The sequence below is a fragment of the Eptesicus fuscus genome, chromosome 20 (assembly GCF_027574615.1).
Source record: "Eptesicus fuscus isolate TK198812 chromosome 20, DD_ASM_mEF_20220401, whole genome shotgun sequence".
NCBI lineage: Eukaryota > Metazoa > Chordata > Mammalia > Chiroptera > Vespertilionidae > Eptesicus > Eptesicus fuscus.
In genome coordinates this window covers 20,788,811-20,812,603 of record NC_072492.1, presented here as the reverse complement: position 1 = coordinate 20,812,603, position 23,793 = coordinate 20,788,811, and the positions used below count along the sequence as shown (strand labels likewise).

General features: G+C 47.9%; 2 protein-coding genes across 4 annotated transcripts in view; one reads left to right on the top strand and one right to left on the bottom strand.

Moving 5' to 3' along the window:
* Nucleotides 1-23,793, bottom strand: part of RAB11FIP4 (RAB11 family interacting protein 4) — a 278,710-nt gene that overhangs the window by 40,047 nt on the left and 214,870 nt on the right. The gene's annotated exons all lie outside the window — the stretch shown is intronic.
* COPRS (coordinator of PRMT5 and differentiation stimulator) lies at nucleotides 2,341-9,692 on the top strand. Of its 3 annotated transcripts, none has more exons than XM_054709823.1 (5): nucleotides 2,341-2,490; nucleotides 5,580-5,646; nucleotides 7,915-7,956; nucleotides 8,055-8,276; nucleotides 9,267-9,692. In XM_054709823.1, exons 1-5 carry the CDS (start codon nucleotides 2,392-2,394, stop codon nucleotides 9,434-9,436), a joined length of 600 nt encoding a protein of 199 aa, XP_054565798.1. In that variant the 5' UTR covers nucleotides 2,341-2,391; the 3' UTR covers nucleotides 9,437-9,692. The 3 variants fall into 3 exon arrangements, with proteins under 3 accessions (XP_054565798.1, XP_028010623.1, XP_008146003.1); XM_028154822.2 differs by having other exon boundaries at nucleotides 7,915-7,965; XM_008147781.3 differs by lacking the exon at nucleotides 7,915-7,956.

Sequence of the window (23,793 nt, the reverse complement as noted above, 5' to 3'; positions counted from 1 at the left end):
ATTTATAGCATTTCTTTGAGTAGATGAGCCATGACTTATTTTATTAATCCCCAATGGCTGGACCTTGTCATTTGTAATTTTTTTTTTATTATAAATGCTGTTGATGAAGATTCTTATAAATCTTTTTATATCCCTGGTTATTTGTTTAGTAGGTTGACATCTGACAGAATTATTAAAGGATATAACTTTTTAAAGGAATATTAATTATGTATTGCCAATTTACAATGTATGAAAACACTTTCAGGCAATATATGAAAATGTCAGCACTTTTGGCTGCAGTGGATATTTTGTATTTTTTATCATTTTAATAGGTGAAAAATGACATATGTGCATTTCTTTGACATTAATGAAATTAATATATTTTTCCTGGTTCTTATATTCTCATGTTCTTTGACAGTTTTTTGAACTTTTTTCTTACTAATTTGTAAGTTTTTTATATATTAAGAACATTAACCTTCAGTTTGTCTCTCCTTTATTGCAAATAATTTATCCCAGCTGCTTTTTTAAATGTGTGTGTGTGGTATGTTTTTTGACATCCAGAGGTGTGTTTTTAAGTGTGTGGTTTCCGTTGGTAACTTTTTTGTTTTGTTAATCCTCCTGAGAGGATACTTTTCCATTGATTTTTAGAGAGAGTGGAAGGGAGAGGGAGAGACAGAGAGAAACATTGATGTGAGAGAAACAAAATGATTTGTTGACTCCTGCACAAGCCCTGACCAGGGCTGGGGATCGAGCCTGCAACTGAGGTGCCCTTGACTGGAGTAGAATCTAGGATCCTTCAGTCTGTGGGCCGGCACTCTATCCACTGAGCCAAACTGGCTAGGGTGATAACCCTTTTTATTTGTGACCATTTTTCTCTCTGTTGATGTGTGGCAATACCTTTATTATGTATTAAATTTCTATGAATATTATCTGTTTTAGGGCATTTTTATTTTGAGCTTTTGCACTGTAAATGCTTGTCATTTGTTTTAAAATAAGAAAAAATTTCTTTTTCCCTCTTATTAAGTTTGGGGATGTTTATCATTCTAAATCATTGTGTGGCAATTTTATTTTAGGAAAGAGATACTATGTTGCATGTATGAGATGAGGACAAAGAGTGTGGTGGTTGGCTTCTTAGAGCAAGGCTATGAAGGTGGTTTCCCCGGGGTTATCATAACCCTATGTCTGGTTCTCACGATTGCAGGTGATGAAAATGCATTTAGCTAGTTCACTTGGAGTTGTACTGTTAGATATGGTAGTTTCTAGCTACATATGGCACTTTAAATTTATTAAATGTAATTCAATTTCTCATTTACACTGGCAACATTTCAAGCGCTTAATAGCCATATGTTTACCATATTGGACAGCACGGATAATAGAATTTTTTTCTTCCCATCATCACAGCAGGTTCTTTGGGATAGAGTTGAGGTAGATAAATACAGTTAGATTTGAGGAAACTGACTCATGGGTCAGAACAGAGTACATATTAATTCATCACATTCTCTTCGCTGTGGGAAAGAAAAACATACATATCAGCTGTCACACTAATTTTTTCAAATGTCTTATGTAGTTTACAAACAGTACCTACTTAGAAGGAGATGAGGGAATCGGCTCTCTCATCTCTCAACGATTGTATTAGGTGTCCTGGTAAGGAAGGAATCACAGTTTATAGCTTTTCTGCTACCTAAATGTTAACGCGATTATCCCACCTTGAGCCGTTTTGGTAGAGTTTAGGTCGTGTGGGTGGGGAAAAGCAGTGAAGGCTGTGCTTGCCTCTCTTCTGCAGCCTTCAGGGAGTACCCGGCCAGGCCAGAGCATTAAAAAAGGAGCTTTTCCCAGATTAGAATAGGGTCAGCCCAGAATGTTTAGGGTTACTGTGACTGCCATAGCCCATAGTTGTGTCCAGTACATTGTCGGAGTTTGTTTTTATCATTTGTCCCGGTTTCTAATGGACTAACTTGATCGTTAACTCAAGGTGGAGCGTCTCCTGGGCTGCTGAGTGGTCTCACCCATCTGTGGGCGAGTGATGGTCCAAAATCCAGACTGAGTTCTAGAGAAATCTGTAAGATCAAAAGTGAAATGTGGTTGGACCTACCATTACGAGTGGACTCGGGCGGCAGGGATTGGAGGTTTTGAAGCTGGGGAGGGATGACCCTTGGCATTCCAGACTCAGTCCTGAGACTTCCAGCTTCAAAAATCAGACTTGGGGCCGGTAGATGGGCTTTCGCTGCTGGGCGCGCCCCGCCCCTCCCCTCCCCTCCCGCGCCGCCCCCGGGTCCCTCGTGACCCCCGTGTCCCGCCCCCTTGGCCGGGAGCGCCCCTGGCTGATTGGCCCTCCGCGGCGTATCCTCGGGCTCGCAGCCAGGCCAGCGCGTCACGTGGCCGCGCGGCGTCCAGGGCGCGGAGCCGCCGGGCATGGACCCTCAGACCGCACGGGCCCTGGCGCTGGGGTCCGCGGAGCCGCCTCGGGGTCTGCCGATGGCGAGCGCGCGGGAGTCGCCCCCCAGCCCCGAGGTGAGCGCTGCGCCGGGCCGGGCGCGGCCACCACCTGCGCCCGGGGCGGGAAGCTGCGGGGGCCGCGGAGCGGGGGAAGCGCCTCGGGCCGCCGCGCGAACGTTGAGCGCGCGCTCGAGCTGGAAACGGCCGGGCGGGGACGGGCCGCGGGGTGCGGGGCTGGAGGCACCCCGAATGCGTGGGGGGGCGCGCGGGGCGGGGAAGGCAGGCCTCGGTCTCCTGGGCGCTCCCGCGTCCTTGCTGAATGGGAGGTGATGCTGATGGCCGAGAGCTGGAGGGGCCTGCACGGGGGCCAGGGGAGGGTGGCGGGGCCAGGACGGGGCCAGGGGAGGGTGGCGAGCGGTAGAGACTTTCCCGGAAGGACCTGCGTCCACTGGCGGGGATGCTCAGCTCACACAGCGCCAGGTGACGTCTCACGCGCGCTCTCTCCTATTCAACGAAACGCAAAGGCGTGGTTTGACGCAGGGTTTCCAGAAACTTGTTTTCATTGGCGCGCCCGACAGCTCCCGGGTTTTCAAAGGCCGTTATTACAGCCGTAACCTGCCCTTGTTTGCAGTCAGGAATCTCTGCGAGATGGTCAGCTCCTGAAGGATGGAAACCTGCTAACGGTTGTTAAACCTGGCGTCCAGCAGCGTGCCTGACACGATAGACACATTCATTAATTGGTGGTTGGAGGAATGGCATGGCGTGTTTAAGCATGAAAGATAGTACGTAACCAAAGTACGACAAATGCAGGGATAAGACTTACAAAGAAAATTACTTAGGAGTGCAGATGGGGCGAGATTAATTTTGTCAGGGCTTAGCGGGAGGGCTGTGCGCTTCCCCTCCCAGGTGAGAGGCTGGTGCTGCCTGCAGAGGGGTGGAGATGCCGAAATGCAGGGCACATCCCTGTGAACTTGGGTGGCAGAGCTGGGAGAGAACTATGCTCAACAGGTGGAGGGGCTGATGTTATGCTTCCCCGAGTTGATTCTTTTTTTAATCCTTACCGAGGTTATTTTTTTTCATTGATTATTTTAGAGAGTGGAAGAGAGAGGGAAAGACAGAGAAATATCGATGTGAGAGAAACACATCGATGGGTTGCCTTCTGCACGAGCCCTGACCAGGGTCCGGCCAAGGAGGGAGCCTGCAACTGAGGAACGTGCCCTTGACTGGAATCAAACCCGGGACCATTCAGCCCGCAGGCCCATCCTCCATACACTGAGCCAAACTGGCTAGGGCGAGTTGAAGACTTCTGCGAGAGGAGTGATGAATGTCGTAAGGTGGGCAGGGTGGATGAAGGGGGAGGCAGCTATGGAGTTACGGCAGTGCTCCAAGTGAGAGGTCCCACCAGCTGGCCCACACTAGTGACCAAGGGTTGTCACTGACTACAGGAGGTGGGATTGATGCTTTAAATCCAGGTATGACTAGATGGTGAGCTACCTGGGGCAGGTGCCAAGTGCAGTAGGGGCCAAGAAGGTTGGGCTGAGAATCAACAAATGTTACATTCCTGTTACATGCTAGGTATTTTCATAAATGTTAGGTCATTGTAAGTCCTCTGCAAGGTCAGAACGGTCACCCTCAATTTCCAGAGAAGCAAAGAGTGGTTGAAGTGATGTGTTCAAGGTCACACACACGGAATGAATGGCAGAACTGGGATTGAAATTAGGTCTTAAGCAGGCTTCACATGTCTTGTTCCAGTTAGAAAGAGGTTTTAGAGGTGATAAGACTTCAGGAACTTTTTAAAAATCCTCACCCGAGGATATGTTTTTATTGATTTTAGAGAGAGAGGAAGGTGGGGAGGGGGAGAAAGAAAGAAGAAACGTTGATGTGAGAGAGAAACATCGATCCATTGCCTCTGGTACGCCCCAATCTGGGACTGAACCTACAACGTAAGTATGTGCCCTGATCGGGAATCAAACCCGAAACCTTGCTTAAAATGTTTTTATTGATTTTAGGGAGAGGGAGAGAGGGATAGAAACATCAGTGATGAGAGAGAATCATGATCTGTTTCCTACTGTATACCCTCTACTGGGGATCAAGCCTGCAACCCGGGCAGGTGCCCTGACCAGGAATCGAACTGTGACCTCCTGGCTTATAAGTTGAAGCTCAACCACAGAGCCACACCAGCTGGGCGAACCCACAGCCTTTTGATGTATGCAGCGATGCTCCAATCAACAGACACCTGGCCAGGGCAAGACTTCAGGAACTTTTGAGTGGTGAGAGTAGAGAGGCATATGGTTGGCTGTGGGGAAAGAGTTCCCTCGTGATTGCTGAGGAGCTAAATCTCTTGCATCCGTGTATCAGTCAGGAGACAGAATTTGATAGAAAAAGCTGTTAGCTGCCCGGCCTATGTGGCTCAGTAGTTGAGTGTTGACCTATGAACCAGAGGTCTAGGTTCGATTCCCGGTCAGGGCACATGCCTGGGTTGTGGGCTCGATCCCCAGTAGGGGGCGTGTACGAGGCAGCTGATCAATGATTCTCACTCATCGATGTTTCTATCCCTGTCCCTCTCCCTTCCTCTCTGAAATCAATATATGTAGAGATAACTAGATAAGTTAAGTAACTGAAAAGTTAAAAATGAACATGGTGGTGGCACCTGCAGGAAACGGCTACCAGCCCTCTGGCTGAGGGACAAAGGGATGAGGTTGGAATGGTTAAAATTGACAAGCTCAGAGGAGGGGCTTTGCAGAGCTGGAATTCCAGCCTCTGAGGAGGGGGTGCTGCCCCAGTTGGTGCTGGGGCCTCTGAGCTTGGAGGAGGGTCCTCAGAGCCTGGGAGTCAGACCTCTGTGGGTAGGGCAGGGTGATGAGGCTGGCTTTGCAAGCGTTGGCAAGCGGTAAGCTGGATTTATAGGCTGCTGTAGAAAGCTTGCTCCTGCTTCCCTGGTGAAGTGTCGCTGGAATGATGCCTCAGGAGTAAGAAGGAGCCACGCTCTTCCCCCTCCATCCTTGCTGAGTCTAACAGGGCAGAGCAGGAGTGTGGGTTGCAGAGTCTCAGCCCCCACACAAAGGGGAGGATGGATGGGTGGGTTTTCAGCTGAGAGACAAGGGCTTAATACTGGGGATGCCCCAGGTGTCCAAGTCCTGAGTAATTGTTTCTTCTTCCGGCAGGCTGGCTTTGCCCCACATGACCACTCCGGTCAGGAGAGAGAGACTGAGAAAGCCACCGATCGACTAGGCAAGTAGACGGCAGAGACTGGGGTGAATGTTGGGAGAGACTGGGGAGCGACAGGAGGGGCAGTCGCTCGGTCTTGTTTACCTTCTCCTTCTAGCTGGTCCTCCTCTTGGCTGCCCTGTTGCCTTTTCTGCTCGTGTTTCAGTAGTGCCCTTGTTTGGAAACCCCACTGGAGCTTTCTTTTTTTTTTATTTTTTATTTTTTTTATTTTTTATTTTTTTATTTTTTTTTATTTTTTTTTAAATATCTTTTTTTTTTTTTAATATATTTTATTGATTTTTTACAGAGAGGAAGGGAGAGGGATAGAGAGCTAGAAACATCGATGAGAGAGAATCATCGACCAGCTGCCTCCTGCACACCCCCTACCAGGGATGTGCCCGCAGCCAATGTACATGCCCTTGACCGGAATCGAACCTGGGACCTTTCAGTCCGCAGGCCGACGCTCTATCCATTGAGCCAAACCGGTTTCGGCCCACTGGAGCTTTCTTAAGGGAAGTCCTGAACTTGTGTCCAAACCCGTCCCTTCTACTGAGAAAGACAGCGTAGGAGAGCAGGAAGAATATAGGCTTTGGAGGTAAAATTGTTTCCACTTTTAACATATTTTTACTGATTTCAGAGACGAAGGGAGAGGGAGAAAGATAGGAACATCGATGATGAGAGAGAATCATTGATGGCTGCCTCTGTGTGCCCCCATTTGGGATCAAGCCCGCAATCCGGGCATGTACTCTGGCCAGGAATTGAACCTCGATCTCCTGGTTTGTAGGTCAATGCTCAACCACTGAGCCATGCAGGCTGAGCTCCTTTTTTTGTTTTTAAAAACTCTCACAACAATCATATCCCCATTTTGCAGGTGAGGAAACTGAGGCACAGAGTAAAAAAAAAAAATTGGTTCTGGTAAAAGATACAACGTAAAATTTACCATTTAACACATTTGAAGCATGCGGTTCAGTGGCATTCGGCACAGTCACATGGTTATGTAACCACCACCGCTATTTAGTTCCAGAACATTTTCATCACCCCAAAAGGAAATCTTGTACCCAGTAAGGAGTCACTCCCCATTCTCCCCTTCCTTGTGCCCCTGGCAACTGCTAATCTGCTTTCTGTCTCTCTGGATTGACCTCTGCTGAACAGGCAAATGTGAGTTGCATGCAAATGAATCCTACACTATGTGGCCTTTTCTGTCTGGCTTCCTTCAGCATAATATTTTCAGGATTAATTCATGTAGCCTGGATACCTTGTAAGGCATACCTCGGAGACATTACGGGTGTAGTTCCAGACCACTGCAATAAAGCTATTGCAATAAAGCTAGTTGTAATCTTTTTGCTGATAGAGGTTTTTGCCTTCAATTTATAAAAAAAACACCACGTCTGTGAAGTGCAATAAAGCAAAATGCCATAAAATGAAGTATGCCTATACGTCATTCCTCTTGATGGCTGAATAAATCCCATCGTACGTATAAACCCAGTTTTGCTGATCCATTCATCAGTTGATAGGCATTTGGGTGGTTTCCACCTTTTGGTGATTGTGAGTAGTCCTGCTGTGAACGTTTTTGTACAAGTTTTGTTTGAACACCTGTTTTTAATTCTTTTGGGTATACATTTAGGCGTGGGTTGTATGTTAATTCTATATTTAAGCTATTGAGGGAATCAGCTGAGGACATTTCAGCTCAGTAACACACTTAGTAATGGGCAGAACTGGGATTTGGACTCAGGCACTTTAGCTTCCGAGCCCATAACCTGAAGTATGACTCTATTGCTTATAGCTGTCATTATTATGCAGTGTTAATCGGCTGATTCATTTGCTAGCTCTGACCTGGCATCACCAGAGCCCTCTATGCTTGGAGGTTCATTATCCTTCCCGAATGTTCCTCCGTTATTTTGAGACCTTTTGAAAACGTCCCTTCCAGCCCTCTCAATGTTGGGAGGAGGAGACGTGGTGGTGGTCCATTGTGACTAGATGGGTTCTGCCCTGCTGTCTGCTTTTACCCTCATCCCCCTTGTCCTGTGCTCGCCTCTAACATGCTCTTTGAGGATGAAGGGAAGAGGAATAGAAGAGCAAACACTCAATTCACACCTGTATTGTGAAAGTTGATCATTTGCTTTAATGACATGTAAGTTACCTACAATGTAAACTGTGCCCCATTCCCTGTGTGAATTGGCAGACCAGGCAATTAATGGCCTGGTTTAAGGCAAAACATCCTATTGAAAATAATTGATTAGCCCTTCTTCTAAGAATGTCAACAAAACGTTTTTTTTCTTTCTTTCTTTTAAGTGCTCAGGTGGCTAAAGAACTCAGTACACTTGTTTTACTGCTGCCCTCTTAGCAAGTCTGCCAAAAATTTCCAAGCACACCAGTAGGCACCCTGGTTTGCTGGTTGATTTAAGACCTTCTTCCTTTTGTTGATTTCTTAGCCAGCGGAGCCCAGAGCATCCCTAATGGGGGTCCTGCCGGCGATGAGGGCACCCATTCTGAAGAGGAAGGCTTTGCTATGGAGGATGAAGATTCTGATGGGGAACTGAATACCTGGGAGCTGTCCGAAGGGGTGTCCAGCTGTCCGCCCAGGGAACAGGCTGCTGATCTTTTCAATGAGGACTGGGACTTGGAGTTGAAAGCGGATCAAGGGAATCCATATGGTAGGTGTGGAGTGTCTGGGGTCCTAGGCAGGGTTCGAGACCCTCCTACCAGATTACCCTTAAAGGCAGGCAGAGTTTGGAAGACTGTGAGCTTAGCCTGATAACCTGTTACAGATCTGCAGTTTCTGTGACAGCTTTTTCATATTGAAAAAAAAAAAAATGCAAATTTTACATTTGACTCTATAATGTGTCATTTAGCTTTAACATCGAAACAGTGTTACTCTCTCCAAATATCTCAGTCTGAACTGAGCCGCTGCAGACACAAGTGCCTTATTATCCATTTGCTTCCTCTGCACTGCCAAGAACTCTTGGCTGAACAGCACAACTATGGTTGCCTCAGAAAGAACATGCTTGCAATTCTTCAGGAAAGGAGGACTCTGTGTGTGTGTGTGTGTGTGTGTGTGTGTGTGTGTGTGTATTTAAACAGAGTGCATGTATTGTTCTCCTGGACATTTTTTGGCTATTTGTTTTCCCCTTCCCTTCTTCCTTTAATCCAGTGGCTCCCAATGCAGGGCACAGGCCCCACAGGGGGGCAATTTGATTTTTAAGGGGGGCAATTTGAGAATGAGTTATTAACAGTGAGTTTTTTGCATTTATGGTTCTAGGGGCCTAATATACAGTATATAAATATAGTTTTGACATATTTATGCATTTCAGTTTTTTGAAACTTTATTTGCTATTTTTTCATATCACTTCATATTATTATTATTATTTTTAACAATTTCTTAGCGATTTCTTCCTCAGTACTTCAACTGTCCTTTTGTCCTTTTATTTTTGTTTTTCATAGATGCCATGTTCTTTGGAAGCTTTTTTAGACCAAGTTAATGGCCTTTTAGGCTTCCTCCACGTGAATAGGCGGTCACTTTTTGAATAATAAGAATTATATGTCATGGGGGGAGGGGCGTCAGGATTTTAGAGATGCTTAGGTGGGGCATGGCCAAAAAAGGCTGGGAACCACTGCTTTAATCTGTCTTTTAAAACTGCCTGCAGATGCTGATGACATCCAGGGCTGCATTTCTCAAGAGGTCAAACCTTGGGTGTGCTGTGCCCCACAAGGAGACATGATCTATGACCCCAGTTGGCACCATCCACCTCCACTGATACCCCATTATTCCAAGATGGTCTTTGAAACCGGACAGTTCGATGACGCCGAAGACTGAGGGTGCAGCTTTTTGCCTGCCAGGTACATGGGTCTTCAAGATTAAGGTCTTTCTTCTTTTCTTTGAGGTGAGATGTCATATCTGAGGAAACATTCCCAGTGCTGCCTGAGCCAGGCACACAGACTGGCGTTAAATGAGGTCCCACTGTCCCCTGGTTCTGTTGTTGTTGTTTTTCATGAGTGTGTTACCTCTTTAGACGTGTGTGTGTTTCTGCGTTAGGAGGAAGAGTTGTGTTCTTTATAAATAAAGGTAGAAAAAAAAAATCGATGTGCTTTTGTCTATTTTTCGTCCCTCGCAACCCCCCATTTAATTAGAGTCTTGTGAGAAAAGTTGTATTCCTTCATGCGAAGCCGCTGACTTACATTTAAGGATGGGTGTACCTGGAGCCTTGAAACTACTCTGTGAAAGAAAATACTCTTCCAGTTTTGCTTCTGTAGATCTGGCACAAACATTGGTGACTTTGTGGCTGATTTCTTTTCCTACTGATGGAAAATGGACCATTTGCTTAGTCAACAAGGACTTTCTGTAGGCTGGAAAGTTAAATGGCAAACTAAACCAGCAATGGTATAACCCTCAGTTGGCCTGAAAGGATTTTAAAATTGTTTTCCATGTCATGTTTCAATGCTTACAATCACTTAACGAAGTCACTGTTTAAAAAAAAAAAAATCACCTCATTTTAGAGATGAAGAAAATAAGACTCAAAATGTTGACCTCGTCATTATCACACAAGCAGGAACCGGCAGCGCTGGGACCTGGCCCCACGGGTGACGGGAAGCCTGTTCTCTGGGTTGGCCCTGTGTGTGAGAGCCCAGAGGCGGGGCCTGGGCCATGCCCGGGCCGGTCTGCGGTGCATCGGACTAAGCCACATTGGCCTTGTTGGCAGGCTGAGGGATTGCTTCTCACCTCTCTGCCTTCCTTCTGAAGCTGAATCAAGAACAAGTTTCAGAGTCAGCTCCACAGCAGTCAAATGCACATTCAACCATTTCACCTATTTTTTTCAGAGGCGCCACAAAGTGCAAACAAAGCAGGACCTCCTGAGGAAAGGCAGTGGTTTTGACTGAGGGGCCTCACGGCCCAGGCTGTCCTAGGGAGATGGAAGGTTCCCCCCACTGTCCTTGCTAAAGGGACCGTCGCAGGCCCTGTCCCCACTGCGCTCTCCTCCCAGTGCCGAGCTGGCGAGACGGGTGTGAACAGGAGGATGTCTGGCGTGACAAGGTGACCTTGAGAAACTGATGGTAGAATTGCTGAGTGGAAAGGTGGTGTTACTGATGGGTTCCTTTGGCCCATGTGTAAGCTGAAACAGTAAAAAGGCAGGAGTCACGAGGTGAGGGCAGAAGGGAGGGAAGAAAATAGTCTGAAAAGCGCCCGTGCATGAGTAACGGCAGAGAATGTGCACAAGCTGCTGCTGCTGATCCACGGAGCAGTTGAGGATCTAGAACTCTCTCTTGCTTTTTAGAAATGAATCTTTGTGGTTTCTCTTCCTGGTTATTTTCAGCAAAGCAGGTGGGAGGGAAGTGGGGTCTACTGGAGCAAGGACCTAGGAAACTATTCTCTTAAGAGTTAAAAATAAAAGCAGCCCTGACTGGGTGGCTCAGTTGGTTGGAGTGTCGTCCCGTACACCAAAAGGTAGTGGTTCGATTCCTGGTCAAAGCACATGCCTAGGTTGCGTGTTCGATCTGTCATAGCGTATGCGAGAGGAAACTGATCAATGTTTTCTCTCTCTCTCTCTCTCTCTCTCTCTCTCTCTCTCTCTCTTTTTTCCCTCCTCTAAGAATCAGTGGGAACATATCATTGGGTGAAGATTTAAAAAAGTAATAAAATAATAAAAACAAGGGCTTTTATGGCTGAACATTGAGTATGTCAGGAGAACAAGAAAAGGTGGTGGTGGGGGGGGGGGAGGTTAGTCAATTGTTCTGATTTCGATATTGTTCTAGTGTCCCCAATAGGATTAATCAAGCATAGAGAAAGATAATCTACAAGAATAAAAGAGAAAGATGCAAATTGACTATATCTTCACGACGCCCACCAGCCAATCAGGAGTGAGTATGCAAATTAACCCAACAAAGATGGTGGGTTAATTTGCATATGCAGGCGCTGAGCAGCCGGGAGTGGGGTGTTCCACACCGCCCCAGCAGCTCCGGGCTTTGGGGCAGTGTGGGAAGGCGGAAAGGTGGCTCCAGACCAAAGCGAAGGCAGAAAGGCGGCTCCAGCCGGAGTGAAGGCACTGCTGGCAGCCAGGAGAAGGAAGGCCCATTCTTGCATGAATCTTCATGCATCGGGCCTCTAGTAGAAAAATAATTCCCCAGGCTGTGAACATTGGTTATCAATGGGGTTAAGTTAGGAGTAAGGAAAAAAGGAAGTGAAATGGAAAAATATTAATGACATGATAAATGAAAATACAGATCGTAGAACTCTGATAATGTTGCAGATATGGACAGACGAAACAATTTGGTTACATGGTGGAGGTGGAGGCAGTTTGCTTTTGTATTTTTGTTACTTTAATATAGACTTTGCAATGAGGCATTTAAAATAAAGGCAAAATGTTAGTCAGCTGTAGAGCTGCCGCCTCTGCCTCCTCTTCCCCGCGCTCTGACAGGCATCCCACTCGCCTCCCCACTCTGCTGCTGCCACGGTTTAAGCCTCCGCCTCCCCCTCTAGGGCAAGAGCTCTGCACGTGGGACCACGTCTTACCCCTCAGCATCCCTGTTTCCTGGCATGGATGGAGCCCAGCGTGACACTGTTCAGTGAATACTGGCACAGATCTAATTCAGTAACTGCACTCTTGGCCTTGGCTGTACGGGCAAGCAAAAGTAGGTTTACAGTGGTGAGTGCTTGAAACAGAGTTTATTCTTTTTTTTTTTTTTTTAATAATCAGTATTTTATTGATTTTTTACAGAGACGAATGGAAAGGGAAAGGGATAGAGAGTTAGAAACATCAATGAGAGAGAAACATCAATTCAGCTTCCTCCTCCACACTCCCTACTGGGGATGTGCCTGCAACCAAGGTACATGCCCTTGACCGGAATCGAACCTGGGACCCTTCAGTCCATAGGCTGATGCTCTATCCACTGAGCCAAACCAATTAGGGCCACAGAGTTTATTCTTGTATTATTAATTATTGTATTATTTTCCGTACGAAGAACTATAAGCCTACTTTTGCACACCCTTGTATTTTTGGTTGAACATCCCAGGTTGGTGATGAATAAAGTGTTTGAAGAAACTTTAAGAAGTCTCTTATATCCGACTGGGATTTATTTAGGATCCCTTTTCTATTAACTTATTATTTTTGAAAATTGTGTAGGAATAGAACAGGGAGAAATGTCTAGAAGCAGTGAGCTTTGCAACCATGCTTTAATCTAAAAGCCTTTATTCAATGACCAAGTTAATTGTTTTCTAAGAACTAGAGTGTGTGTAGCCTGGCTGGCGTGGCTCAGTGTTTGAGCATCGACCTGTGAACCAGGAGGTCACAACAGACCACAGCAAAAATCTGGGGTGACTGTAAAAGAGTGGAAATGTGTTTATCCAGTGTGGCTGTGGCCTCTGCTCATTGCATTTGTGGAGGCATGCGACAGGGTCGAAGAAAATAGTCAAGAAGTTTTTCTAGCTTTAGTTTAAAAAATATCCTAGATAATAAAGATGTAATATGCAAATGGTCGTTATGCCGTGAAGAGTAATGACCGACTGCGTAATGACAGGATCACGGATCAGCAGGAGGGTGGGGCAGGAGAGCTACAGGCGGGGGCAGGGCAGCAAGCTATGAGTGGGGCGCGGAGGCGGGGACGGGGAGGGAGCTATTGGAGGGCGCTACTGGAGGGCGGCAGCCAGCTACTGGTGAGCTACTGGCGCACAGATTTGTGCGCAGGGCTACTAGTATATATATACATACACTGAGTGGCCAGATTATTATGATCTGTGAAGGCATAATAATCTGGCCACTCAGTGTATATCCTATATCAGTGATGGGCAACCTTTTGAGCTTGGTGTGTCAAACTTCGTAAAAAAACTGAGCATAACTCGGGTAGTGTGTCACTTTGAGGAAAAAATTATTTTGCAAATGTTTTATCCTCAGGAGCAGCAAATGCTTCATCCTCGGCATGTGGCCGCCTCAGCGGCCGCGTGTCATCAGAAATGGCTATGCGTGTCAGTGCTGACATGCGTGTCATAGGTTCGCCATCACTGTCCTATATAATAAAAGACTAATATGCAAATTGTCCCCTCGACCAGGAGTTCTACCAGCAGGCAGGCCGGCCAACCGCCCATGTCCCCTTCCCCTGGCCAGGCTGGCCAGACCCCACCCATGCACGAATTCTGACACACACACACACACACACACACACACACACACACACACACACACACTGAGTGACCAGATTATTATGCATTCAGATATCATAATAATCTGGCCACTCAGTGTGTGTGTGTGTGTGTGTGTGTGTGTGTGTGTGTGTATAATTGATTTTTTTACAGAGAGGAAGGGAGAGGGACAGAGAGTTAGAAACATCGATGAGAGAGAAACATTGATCAGCTGCCTCCTGCACACCCCGCACTGGGGATGTGCCCGCAACCAAGGTACATGCCCTTGACCGGAATCGAACCTGGGACCCTTCAGTCCGCAGGTCGACACTATCCACTGAGCCAAGCCGGTTTTGGCATCAGTGTATATTTTTTAAAATAAGGAAGCAATGGGTTTTATGCCAACAGATTATATGTCTTGAAGACATCTGGAGGGAAAGAAAGTTCCCCAGGCCAACTCCCCACCCCTTCTCCCCCCCAAACAAACATACAAACAAAACCCAGTGGGAGAAGAAAGATTTGAAGAAGAGAGACATCTGGGGATGCTAAGAGCAGAACCAGTAGGAGCCCTGCTTCCTGGTGTGTCCCTGGGGAGTTGAGTCCTCAGCGTGATAGAAGTTGGAGCTTCTAGGCAGTCAGGACCATCTTGTAAAAGATGCCCAAGCCTTGAGCCTGCAGAGAGCCTGGCAGATCCAGAAGGGCCATGGGACAGGGCGGACCCCTGAAGATGGACATTGGATGACCTGATGTCCACCACATTTGCCTTGGCACTGCATGCGGAAGTGAGGAGAACCCAGGAGGCCCGGATGGAAGCGTGGGGTCAGAAATTAGGATGGTCAGAGAGAAACACACTTCTGTTTCTTGAACCTCCAAGATAAAAGAGATGCGCAGTTAACAAGCAAGGATGGGAACCAGTTCCTGCTGGGGGCTGGGGGACAGCTCAGTGGGGTAAAGATGGTGTATTTTAAGTATCATCATGGGCTGATTAATACGAGTGCTGATTTTTTCTTTTTCTTTTCTATCTGGACAAAAAACTTGCAATTTTTGTTCTGTGGCAGAATTGCCCTTCAAGTTCATGTAGGCAATTTTGTGTGTTTTTGATGGCTCTAGCATGTTTCTAGCGTGTCTGTTAGGACTTTCTTCCCTTTGGGAAATGGTGGGGGAACAAACCTTTTTATCCCCCCTCCCCCAAATTAGCTTGGTGCTGTGTTTGTGGTGGCGATAGTTTGGTCATCGTGAGACCCCCGGTGGGTCTGGTGGGCAGCGCTTCCTCCGACCGTGCTCTCAGCCGCTGGCGTGGCCGGGTGGGTGGAGTGCAGGGGCTGCGGAGACCACTCACTGTCTTCATGTCCAGGAGCAAGTGGCTGGACTCAGCCCGGCCCCGCGACGCCACGGGCACGGAGCCCGTCTTCCAGCGCCGGAAGCACGCTCGCTGGCGAAGGAAATGCCTTGGCGCTGCTGCCCTTGGCGTCCCAGAGTTTGCTTTCTGGGGCCCAACTTCTCACAGAGTGGTTGGAACGCGGAGAAGAGGGCAAAGACAGAAACAAACAAACCCCAACCCTGGCTGTAGCCCGGCTGGGTTCTGCTTCCCAGTTCACCCACGTGAGTGAGGATGCTGGAGTTGGAGGACTGTGTGTGTGTGTGTGTGTGTGTGTGTGTGTGTGAGAGAGAGAGAGAGAGAGAGAGAGAGAGAGAGAGAGAGAGAGAGAGAGAGAGAGGACACGTGTGTGAGTGTGGCAGGCCAGGAGAAGAAGCTGGAGGGTGTAACAGGAAGGCAAGCGGCAGGGCTGGCTCCTGCTTTGTTGACTTAGCGAGTCTGGCTGCGAAGCCAAGGCCTTTGGAAAGAACGGCCTCCCCGCTTCCGGCAGTTTCTACCGAGCTGTTGCGGGCCTGAGGGACTGAGCGAGATTCTGCAGGTGTTTGTGGGCAGGGGGGCAGTGCAGTGGGGTTCCCGGGCACCAAGGTTTGGAGAACTCCAGCAGCATTTGTGCGCGATGATGTCCTGGGGGGTAAAATGCAACCGTGGTTTCAGAAGGCGATCTTTCCCTCCAGCGCGCAGGGCTGTGTGGGCCTCCCCTTCGGGTTAACTTCCCCGGGAGGCCTGCTGCCACTTCCTGACCTTTACAAGGTGCTGTTGGATTTCCTTTTCCCCGGTGAGGTGATTTTGATTTCAAAAGCAATTTCCTCTGACAGCTTCTCGTTAGCTGTTGAATAAATGTGGCAGATAGAAGTTAGGGCCATATGTTTGGCAACTCCCGGTAGGCGTCTGAATTTCTGGCTGCTGCCTGTGGCCTTATTCTGTTCCTCCAGCAGGTGGCAGTAAAGACCTAGTGATTCTGCTATGCCTTGCGTGACCTCGGGGGAACACTCCAGGAGAAGTAGAGCTGGCTCAGGGTGACCTTCCTGTTGGTGGACTTCCTGCCGTTTGGCACACCTGTGAATAGGGTTTACTTCTGGATTTATAGATGAATTTTCTCAGAAAAGGTTACTATGAAATCTAGGATCAGGGTTGTCATTGTGACCACTCAGTGTCTACCCCAGAGTCTGACACCTAGTGTTTAATAGATGCTTGCTGACTTCCACCAAAATGTGCATATGTGCAAAGGAAAGTAAATGCATTGTGTTGCACCTCTGCCAGATGGTATGTTAGGTGATTTATTTTTATTTTTTTATGAAGTAAGGCTTCTAATTCTCATTGTACAGAAAGAGAAATTGAGGCCCAGGGAGGTAAGATAATTGGCCAAAGTTCACACAGATGTGACCCAGGTCATCTGACTCCAAGCTTTTGGGCTTGCAGGTTTGCTCTATTGGGGTGGGAGAGATCTAGATTTAGCAAAAGTCTAGGATGAATTTTGTTTCAGAAAAAGTAAGGGAATCCAGTGTAGCTTTAAAAAATATATTTTTATTGATTTCAGAGAGGAAGGGAGAGGTGGGGAGAGACAGAAACATCAATGATGATAGAGGATTATTGATCGGCATGCCCCACACTGGGGATCGAGCCTGCAACCCGGCCATGTGCCCTGACTGGGAATCAAACTGTGATCTCCTGGTTCATAGTTCGACGCTCTACCACTGAGCTACGCCGGCTGGGCCAGTGTAGCTTTGATCTTTATTCATCAGTTTGTTTCTGAATGTCTGCTGTGTACTGTGCACTCAGGAAGGAGAGATGGGGGACCTGCTTTCCTGTTTGTGGGAAGCTCCAAGCCTAGGGGGGAGGTGATGGCACACGAGCAAAGCACTGCAGGAGAACTACCCAAGCCCAGGGTGCCGTGGGAACCCTGAAGAAGGGGTGGGAGGCCAAGGAAATCCCTCAAAGGAGACAACCTCGTCCTGGAGGACTTGGCCAGGCAAGGGGTGGGGGAGGAAGCTGTGGGTGTAAAGGTCTGTCCCTCACCCTCTCATGTGAGAGGACTTGTATATTTGGGGAACTGGAGAGGTTCAAGGTGAGGGATGAAGTCAGGTAAGCAAGGGGCCTTGGAAACTATGAAGAGTCTTGAAGAGTTTTTAGCAGGAATGTGACATTTTTAGAAGATCCTTCTAGTTCCTGGTGGAGAGCGGTGGGAGGAGGCTGAGACTGAGGCCAGGGAGGCCAGTCGAGGGTTGTAATAAGAGAGGATGGTGACCTAAACTAGCATAGCTATGGCGATGGAGGGAGCTGGACAGATTGGAACTATTTATAGAAGGGAGAGCTGACAGGAATGGGGACAGATTGCCTGTAAGGGAAGGGTGAGAGAGAGGAAAGAGTCTGGATGACCTTGAGGCCCGTCCTGGCTTGGGCAACCAGGTGGATGGAATGGTTTCTTAAGTGAGAGTGATCTTTACAATCCATAAACACCTCCACACCCGCTATTTTAAGAGGAAAGTGCTCCATGTTCCAGTTCAACTTTGTTTTCAGGGTTTCGAGGGCGCCCCTGGGCTGTGTTAGCCCTGCACCTTGAACATGTGAAGGCCACACTTTAGGGCAGCCTTTGTCTTTCCTTTGCTCTTCTCTCTCAGCGGATGCTCAGGATATGGTACCTTTCTAGAACAGGGGTCTGCTGTGGACACTCTTGGAGCCTCTCTGCCTCTTGTACAGCTCGTGGACCTTGGGGAAAGCTAATCCTGCCCTGGACGCATGGGCAGGGCATGGGGTTCAAGCCTAAGGTGACCTGAATAATTGTATGTCTTGTCCTCTGTGTTCGTCTCCTGGGTCTGCCTAACAAATGACCATGAACTTAAGACAACAGAGTTGTTTTCTCACAGTTCTGGAGTCTAGAAGTGCAAAATCATACTATCAGCAGGGCTGTGCTCCCTCTCGAGGCTCCGGCGGGGAGCCTGTGCCTTGACTCCTTCAGCTTCTGGTGACTCCCGCCGACCTTGCCTTGTAGCTGCTCACCTTGCGGCTGCTCACACGAATCACTGCCCGTCTTCACAGGCCTCTCCTTGCCACGTCCGTCTTCTGTCTCTTAGAAGGATATTTGTCATTGGATTTAGGGCTCATCCGGGGAAGTCAGGATGATCTCATCTCAAGATCCTTAATTCAATTGCATCTACAAAGACTCTTTTCCCAAATAAGTTCGCTTTCACAGGTTCTGAGGGTTAGGAGGGAAACATATCTTTTTTGAGGCTGCCATTCAACCCACTACAGCAGGGCTGGGGAACGTCTGGCCCGCGGGCCATATAAGGCTTGAGAAATCATTTGGCCTGGCCCTGCCAAGGCATTAAGGGGGAGTTAATTAAACGTTTGACCAGATATAGCAGGGTAATTTTTAAGGTAATGATTTTGTATGGCCCTCGAATGATGTTATAAATATCCAAATGGCCCTGGGCAGGGGAAAGGTTCCCCACCCCTGCACTACAGCTTCTGTGGATGGCAAGACAATGAAATTGGGACCATGATGACATCGTTGGACTCCTACCTGCCAACCCGGAAGCCTGCCTGCGTGGGGACCCCCAGTTACTTAATGTAGCCAATCCTCCTTATTGGTTTAAGCCAGTTTGACGTGACTCTTCCCCTGCTGCTTTGCTGCGGAATGTGCCCTGCCTGATGCGTGTGCCCATCTGGAGCCCTGCAAGCAGGCAGGCCATTGGGTGGGGGGCAGAGATCGTGGCAGTTGGAATTCTCCTCTGCTGGCCTCTATTGTTGTCACTCTGTGACCCTGGGCAAGCCGCAGCCTTGCGGACCGTCAGTTTGAATATATAAATGGGGCCCTTGTCCCTGCAAAACGCTTTTCAAAATGGAAGCCACTGTGGTTTGTGCTGCGATGGCCTCTGCATTCCAGGAAAGACGCAATCGAGCTGGAACAGAGCCAGACAGTGGAGTGAGGAAGGGCTTTCGCCACCAGGCAGGCTCCCCAGTGAGGATTCTTCAGCCCGGGAAGATGGAGGCCGAGGAGGGGCGTAGTTACAGCCCTTTATGTGAAAGGCGTTATCCGTAAGGCGGGACAGACTTGTTCATCAACTCCCAGGATCCTTAGAAGCCTAGGGAGCCACTCCCGAAAGCTTGGGAAGTTGTTTCAGGGCAAGCAACGGGAAGGGCTCTTTTACGCAGTGCAGAGGAGGACTCGAGGCTCCTGGGCAGCTCGGGGTAGTGCCCCTGGCGTCGGGAAGACCTGGGCTCCGCTCCTCTCTTCTCCCTGGATCTCGGATTGCTCATTGGGAAGCTGGGAACAGGAAGCCTGGTACCAAACCAGCAGCAAACTCCCACAGACTGACCACTGTCCACCCACCCACCCACCAGCAGACACCCATGTGATCAGCTGCCTGCTTGTTCCTGTGGATGGACTAACCGCAGATCCCCCACCCACGCATTGTGTCTCATCGCCTCTCCCTTACTCAAGGACCACGCAAGCAAGTCTCTCCTACTTCTTCTTCATCGTCCATTTCCCCCTCTCCACCCGATCATTGTCATATGCACGAAAACCACTATCATTCCTCCCATCTGAAGACAACCCTCTCTAGATTTCACTCCCCCCTCTAGCCCCTGTCCACTCTCACAGCGCCACCGTGCAGCAGAACTCATTGAAAGAATTGTCTATCCTTGTCTCCTCTAGTTCAGCAAATATTTACAAAATGAACACACTCATGAAACCACCACCAGGTGGACAAAGAAAAGGAGTATTACCAGCACCCCAGAAGCCCCGTGCTCCTCCCAGTCACTCACCCCTCTCCACGCTCCAAGCCACTGTCCTGACAACACCACCAGTTAGCTTTATGTTTTTACCTTTATCATGGTAAAATACATATCACATAAAGTTTACCATTTTGAGCATCTGAAAGCATACAATTCAGTGGCATTGAGTACACGCACAGTGTTGTGCAACCATAACCATGGCCTGGTTCCTGAATGTTTTCATCTCTTCACAGGGAACCCCATCCCATTCGCAGTCACTCTCCATCCCCATTCTCCTCGGTCCCTGACAACCAGCAATCTGCTTTTCGTTTCCATGGACTTGCCCGTTCTGGATTATTCAGACGAATGGAATTGTACAGGAGGCGGCCTTTGGTGTCTGACATCTTTCATGCATCACAATGTTCTCAGGGTTCATTGACGTTGGAGCCCGTATCGGAACTTCATTCCTCTTTGTGGCTGAATAACATTCCATTGTATTGCCTTACCACGTTTCTTCATCCATCCATCAGTTGAGGGGCATTTGGGTTGTCTCTCCACCTTTGGGCTATCAGGAACGCTGCTGCTATGAACAACCGCACGCAAGTTTTGCTTGCACACCAGTTTTACCTGTTTTTGAACTTTAAGTCGACCCCATGATTTACATTGTTTTTCCGTCTGACTATACTCTAGGCAGGTTATATTCTATAACGTGACATCCATCCACGTTACTGCATAACAGTAACCCGCTCACTTACATTGCTGAATGGTGTGTCATTGTGTGACTATACCACCACTTATCTAATCTGTTGTTGACGGGTTATGTCCAGTTTGAGGTTATTATGAAGAATGCTGCTAAAAAAAAAAAATGCTGCTCTGAAAGTTCTTTTTTAAAAAAAAATTTTTTTATTGATTTCAGAGAGGAAGGGAGAGGGAGAGAGAGAGATAGAAACATCAATGATGAGAGAGAATCATTGCTCGGCTGCCTCCTGCATGATCAGGGATCGAGCTTGCAACCCGGGCATGTGCCCTGACCAGGAATCGAACCGTGACCTCTTGGTTCATAGGTTGATGCTCAACCACCGAGCCACCGCGTTTGGGCTGAATGTTGTTGTTTATGTCTTTCGGTGAAAACACATACCGATTGCTATTAGACATAGACCTAGAAATGGAATGTCGGGGTCATAGATAATGCACGTGTTGAGCTTTACCACCAAAGGGTTCCAAGGTGGTTCCGATTTTCACTTCCCTAGGAGTGTTGGGAAGTTCTAGTTGCTCAGTATCTTCACCCAGGCCTTGATAACCTCTACTTTCTCTAGGAATTTGACTATTCTAGGTGCCTCATAGAAGTGGAATTGTACAGTATTTGTCCTTTTGTGACTGCTCTTCTTTTTCGTTGACCTTGGCAGTTTTGAGGAGTGAGTTACTGGTCAGGTATTTTGTAGGATGGCCTGCTGTTGGAATTTATCTGATGTTTTTCTTATGATAAGATTTGGTCTTTGATGTGTATTTATCACTGACTCTCTGTCAAACAAGATGCCGGGTGCTGAGGCTTCAGTAATAAAAGCCTAGAGGCTTAGTTTATGCTCATTTTACAGATGCCATTTGATCTCGGAGAATTTCAATTAGTTGCTCAGAGTCATGCAGTCGGTCAAAGGCAAAGATGGGATCTGGACTCGTCCCCCTGACTTCAGACCTGTGCTCTCTCCGTCACATTTCCTTTCTCTAGGCCAAGCAGAGCCTGTGCATTGGCATCAGTGGGGCTGCTCAGAGCTGGGCCGGCTGCCAGCTGCTGGGCCGCCTCCACTGAGCAAGCAGCAGCCCCCCACTCAGATTCTCTTAAGTTTTTTTTTCCAATTTGAAATATTTTATATGTACATATGAGTGTACAAAATGCATGGATGGGGTCAGTAATAATAAAAATAAAACCCTTGGACCCAGCACCTAACTTAACAAAGACAATGTTTCCAATAACCGCTCCCCTCCCACGTGCTCCCTTCAAATCCCACCCTTCCCCCTCGCCCCTTCCAATAATCATCACCCTGAATTTTGTGTTCTTCATTCTCTTGCTTGCACAGTTTTACCACAAAGGCACATGTTCCTGGTCAATACGCTGTTTAGTCTGGAGAGTTTTTGGACTTCTATGAAATGAAACCACACTGTATACATTGTATTGCGATTTGCTTTATTCATTCAACTTTGTGTTTATGGGATTCTTTCATGAAGTTATAGCTTATTTATTTTCATGGCTAGATAGTACTCCATTGTATGATGATGTATTTTCTAATCCATTCTCATGTCCATGAGTGTTTGGGCTGTTTGCAGTTTTTTTGCTTAAAAATTTTTTTTTTCCCTCAGAGGGAGAAAGAGAGAAACATCAGTGATGGGAGAGAATCATTGATCAGCTACACATCCCCTAGTACAGTGGTCGGCAAACTGCGGCGGCTTGCGAGCCGCAGTTTGCCGACCACTGCCCTAGAAGAGATTGAGCCTGCAACCCAGGCATGTGCCCTGACCAGAAATCAAACTGGCGACCTTTTGGTGCATGGGACAACACTCAGCCGACTGAGCCGCACTGCCCAGGGCTGCAGTGTTTGTTTTTGTGAATAATGCTGCATGGATGGACCTGGAGAGTATTATGCTAGGTGAAATAAGCCCACCAGGTGGGAGGGTTTCTCTAGGTAAAACGATGATGAGTACAATTGCTGGGTCCCAGACTATGTGTGGAGCAGATAATGCCACCATGTTTTCTGAAGGCATGGGACCATTGACACTCTTGTCAACAGTGTGTGGGGCGTCCCCACACTTCACACCCTCAGCTCTCTTTGCTGGTTTGTCTTCCACTCAGCTGTGTCCACGTCTCAGGGGCCCTTGGCTGTACTCGGGTCTCACTTGACCTCCGGCCTGAGTCTCTCTGGCTTGGTCACGGCCAGGCTGACCTGGACTTCCTGCTTCCCGAGAGTTGGAGCCGTTGCTCGTGTTGTTGGCTCAGCCTCTGGGAGCTCTGGGCACAGAGCTTCAGCCTTAGCTCCACATTTGTTCCCAGCAGGGCCCTGAGGCTCGGGGCGGGGGGAGGGGGGTCTGTGTGGTTAGATATCACCTTCTCTTGCCAAGCCAGGTGGCACTGGAATTTTCTACCATAGAGGAGGCAGTGCCCTGCCCTGCACCCCAGAACCAGGAATCCTTAAAGAGAGCTTTAATGGCTTTTTTTAAAAGGCCTTTTGGCAGGTTAACACCAGCACTGTCAGCGCTGGCAGGAGGACGTGACATCTGTGCTGGCCACAGGCCAGGCCCCGTGACATCGCTGCGCACAGAGCCAGCTAGCTCATCCAGCCGGGGCCTCAGGTGTGAGTGCACGCAGCGGACCCCACCCAGCCAGGACCGTTCTGGGAGCCCGCTTCCTATTGCATTCACCTTCTTGCCAGATGCTTCTCTTTCGACAGTGGCAGTGCCAGAAATGTTGCCCAGCTTCCCAGGCTCAGAGTGTCTGGATTTTCCTTGTCATGGGAAGTTACTGTGATACGGTGGAAAGAACTGGGTTTGAAGCTAGAAGGACCTGGCTTTGAATCCCAACGCTGTCACCTCTTAGTTGGGTCATTTAGCCTGTTTGAGCCTCAGTTTTCCCCATCTGCAAAATGGTAATAGGAATTCCTACTTCATTGGATTCATTAAAATAAAAAATAAAGAGCTTGGCACAAAATGATTGCTCAGTAAATATCAGCGACTGTTATTATGACATGAGATGAAGGGGACTTATTTTCACTAAAGGGAAATATTGACATAGAAAGTAATTTCTTGCAGAACAGCCCAGGTGTCAGATTTTCAAGTATTTATAAACATTTTAAAAAGGAATACATTATAAATGTTTTGGAAACTCTTACCATTTGCAACAGCATGGATGGACCTGGAGAGTATTATGCTAGGTGAAATAAGCCAGTCAGAGAAAGACAACTATCACATGATCTCACTCATATGT

What these genes read in the sequence shown, in the direction of transcription:
- COPRS (XM_028154822.2), top strand. Translation starts at nt 2,392, where the DNA reads ATGGACCCTCAGACCGCACGGGCCCTGGCGCTGGGGTCCGCGGAGCCG. An exon ending in GAAAGCCACCGATCGACTAG is followed by an intron (nt 5,647 to 7,914) that starts GCAAGTAGACGG and finishes CTTTCTTTTAAG; the next exon opens with TGCTCAGGTGGCTAAAGAAC. An exon ending in GTTTTACTGCTGCCCTCTTA is followed by an intron (nt 7,966 to 8,054) that starts GCAAGTCTGCCA and finishes TTGATTTCTTAG; the next exon opens with CCAGCGGAGCCCAGAGCATC.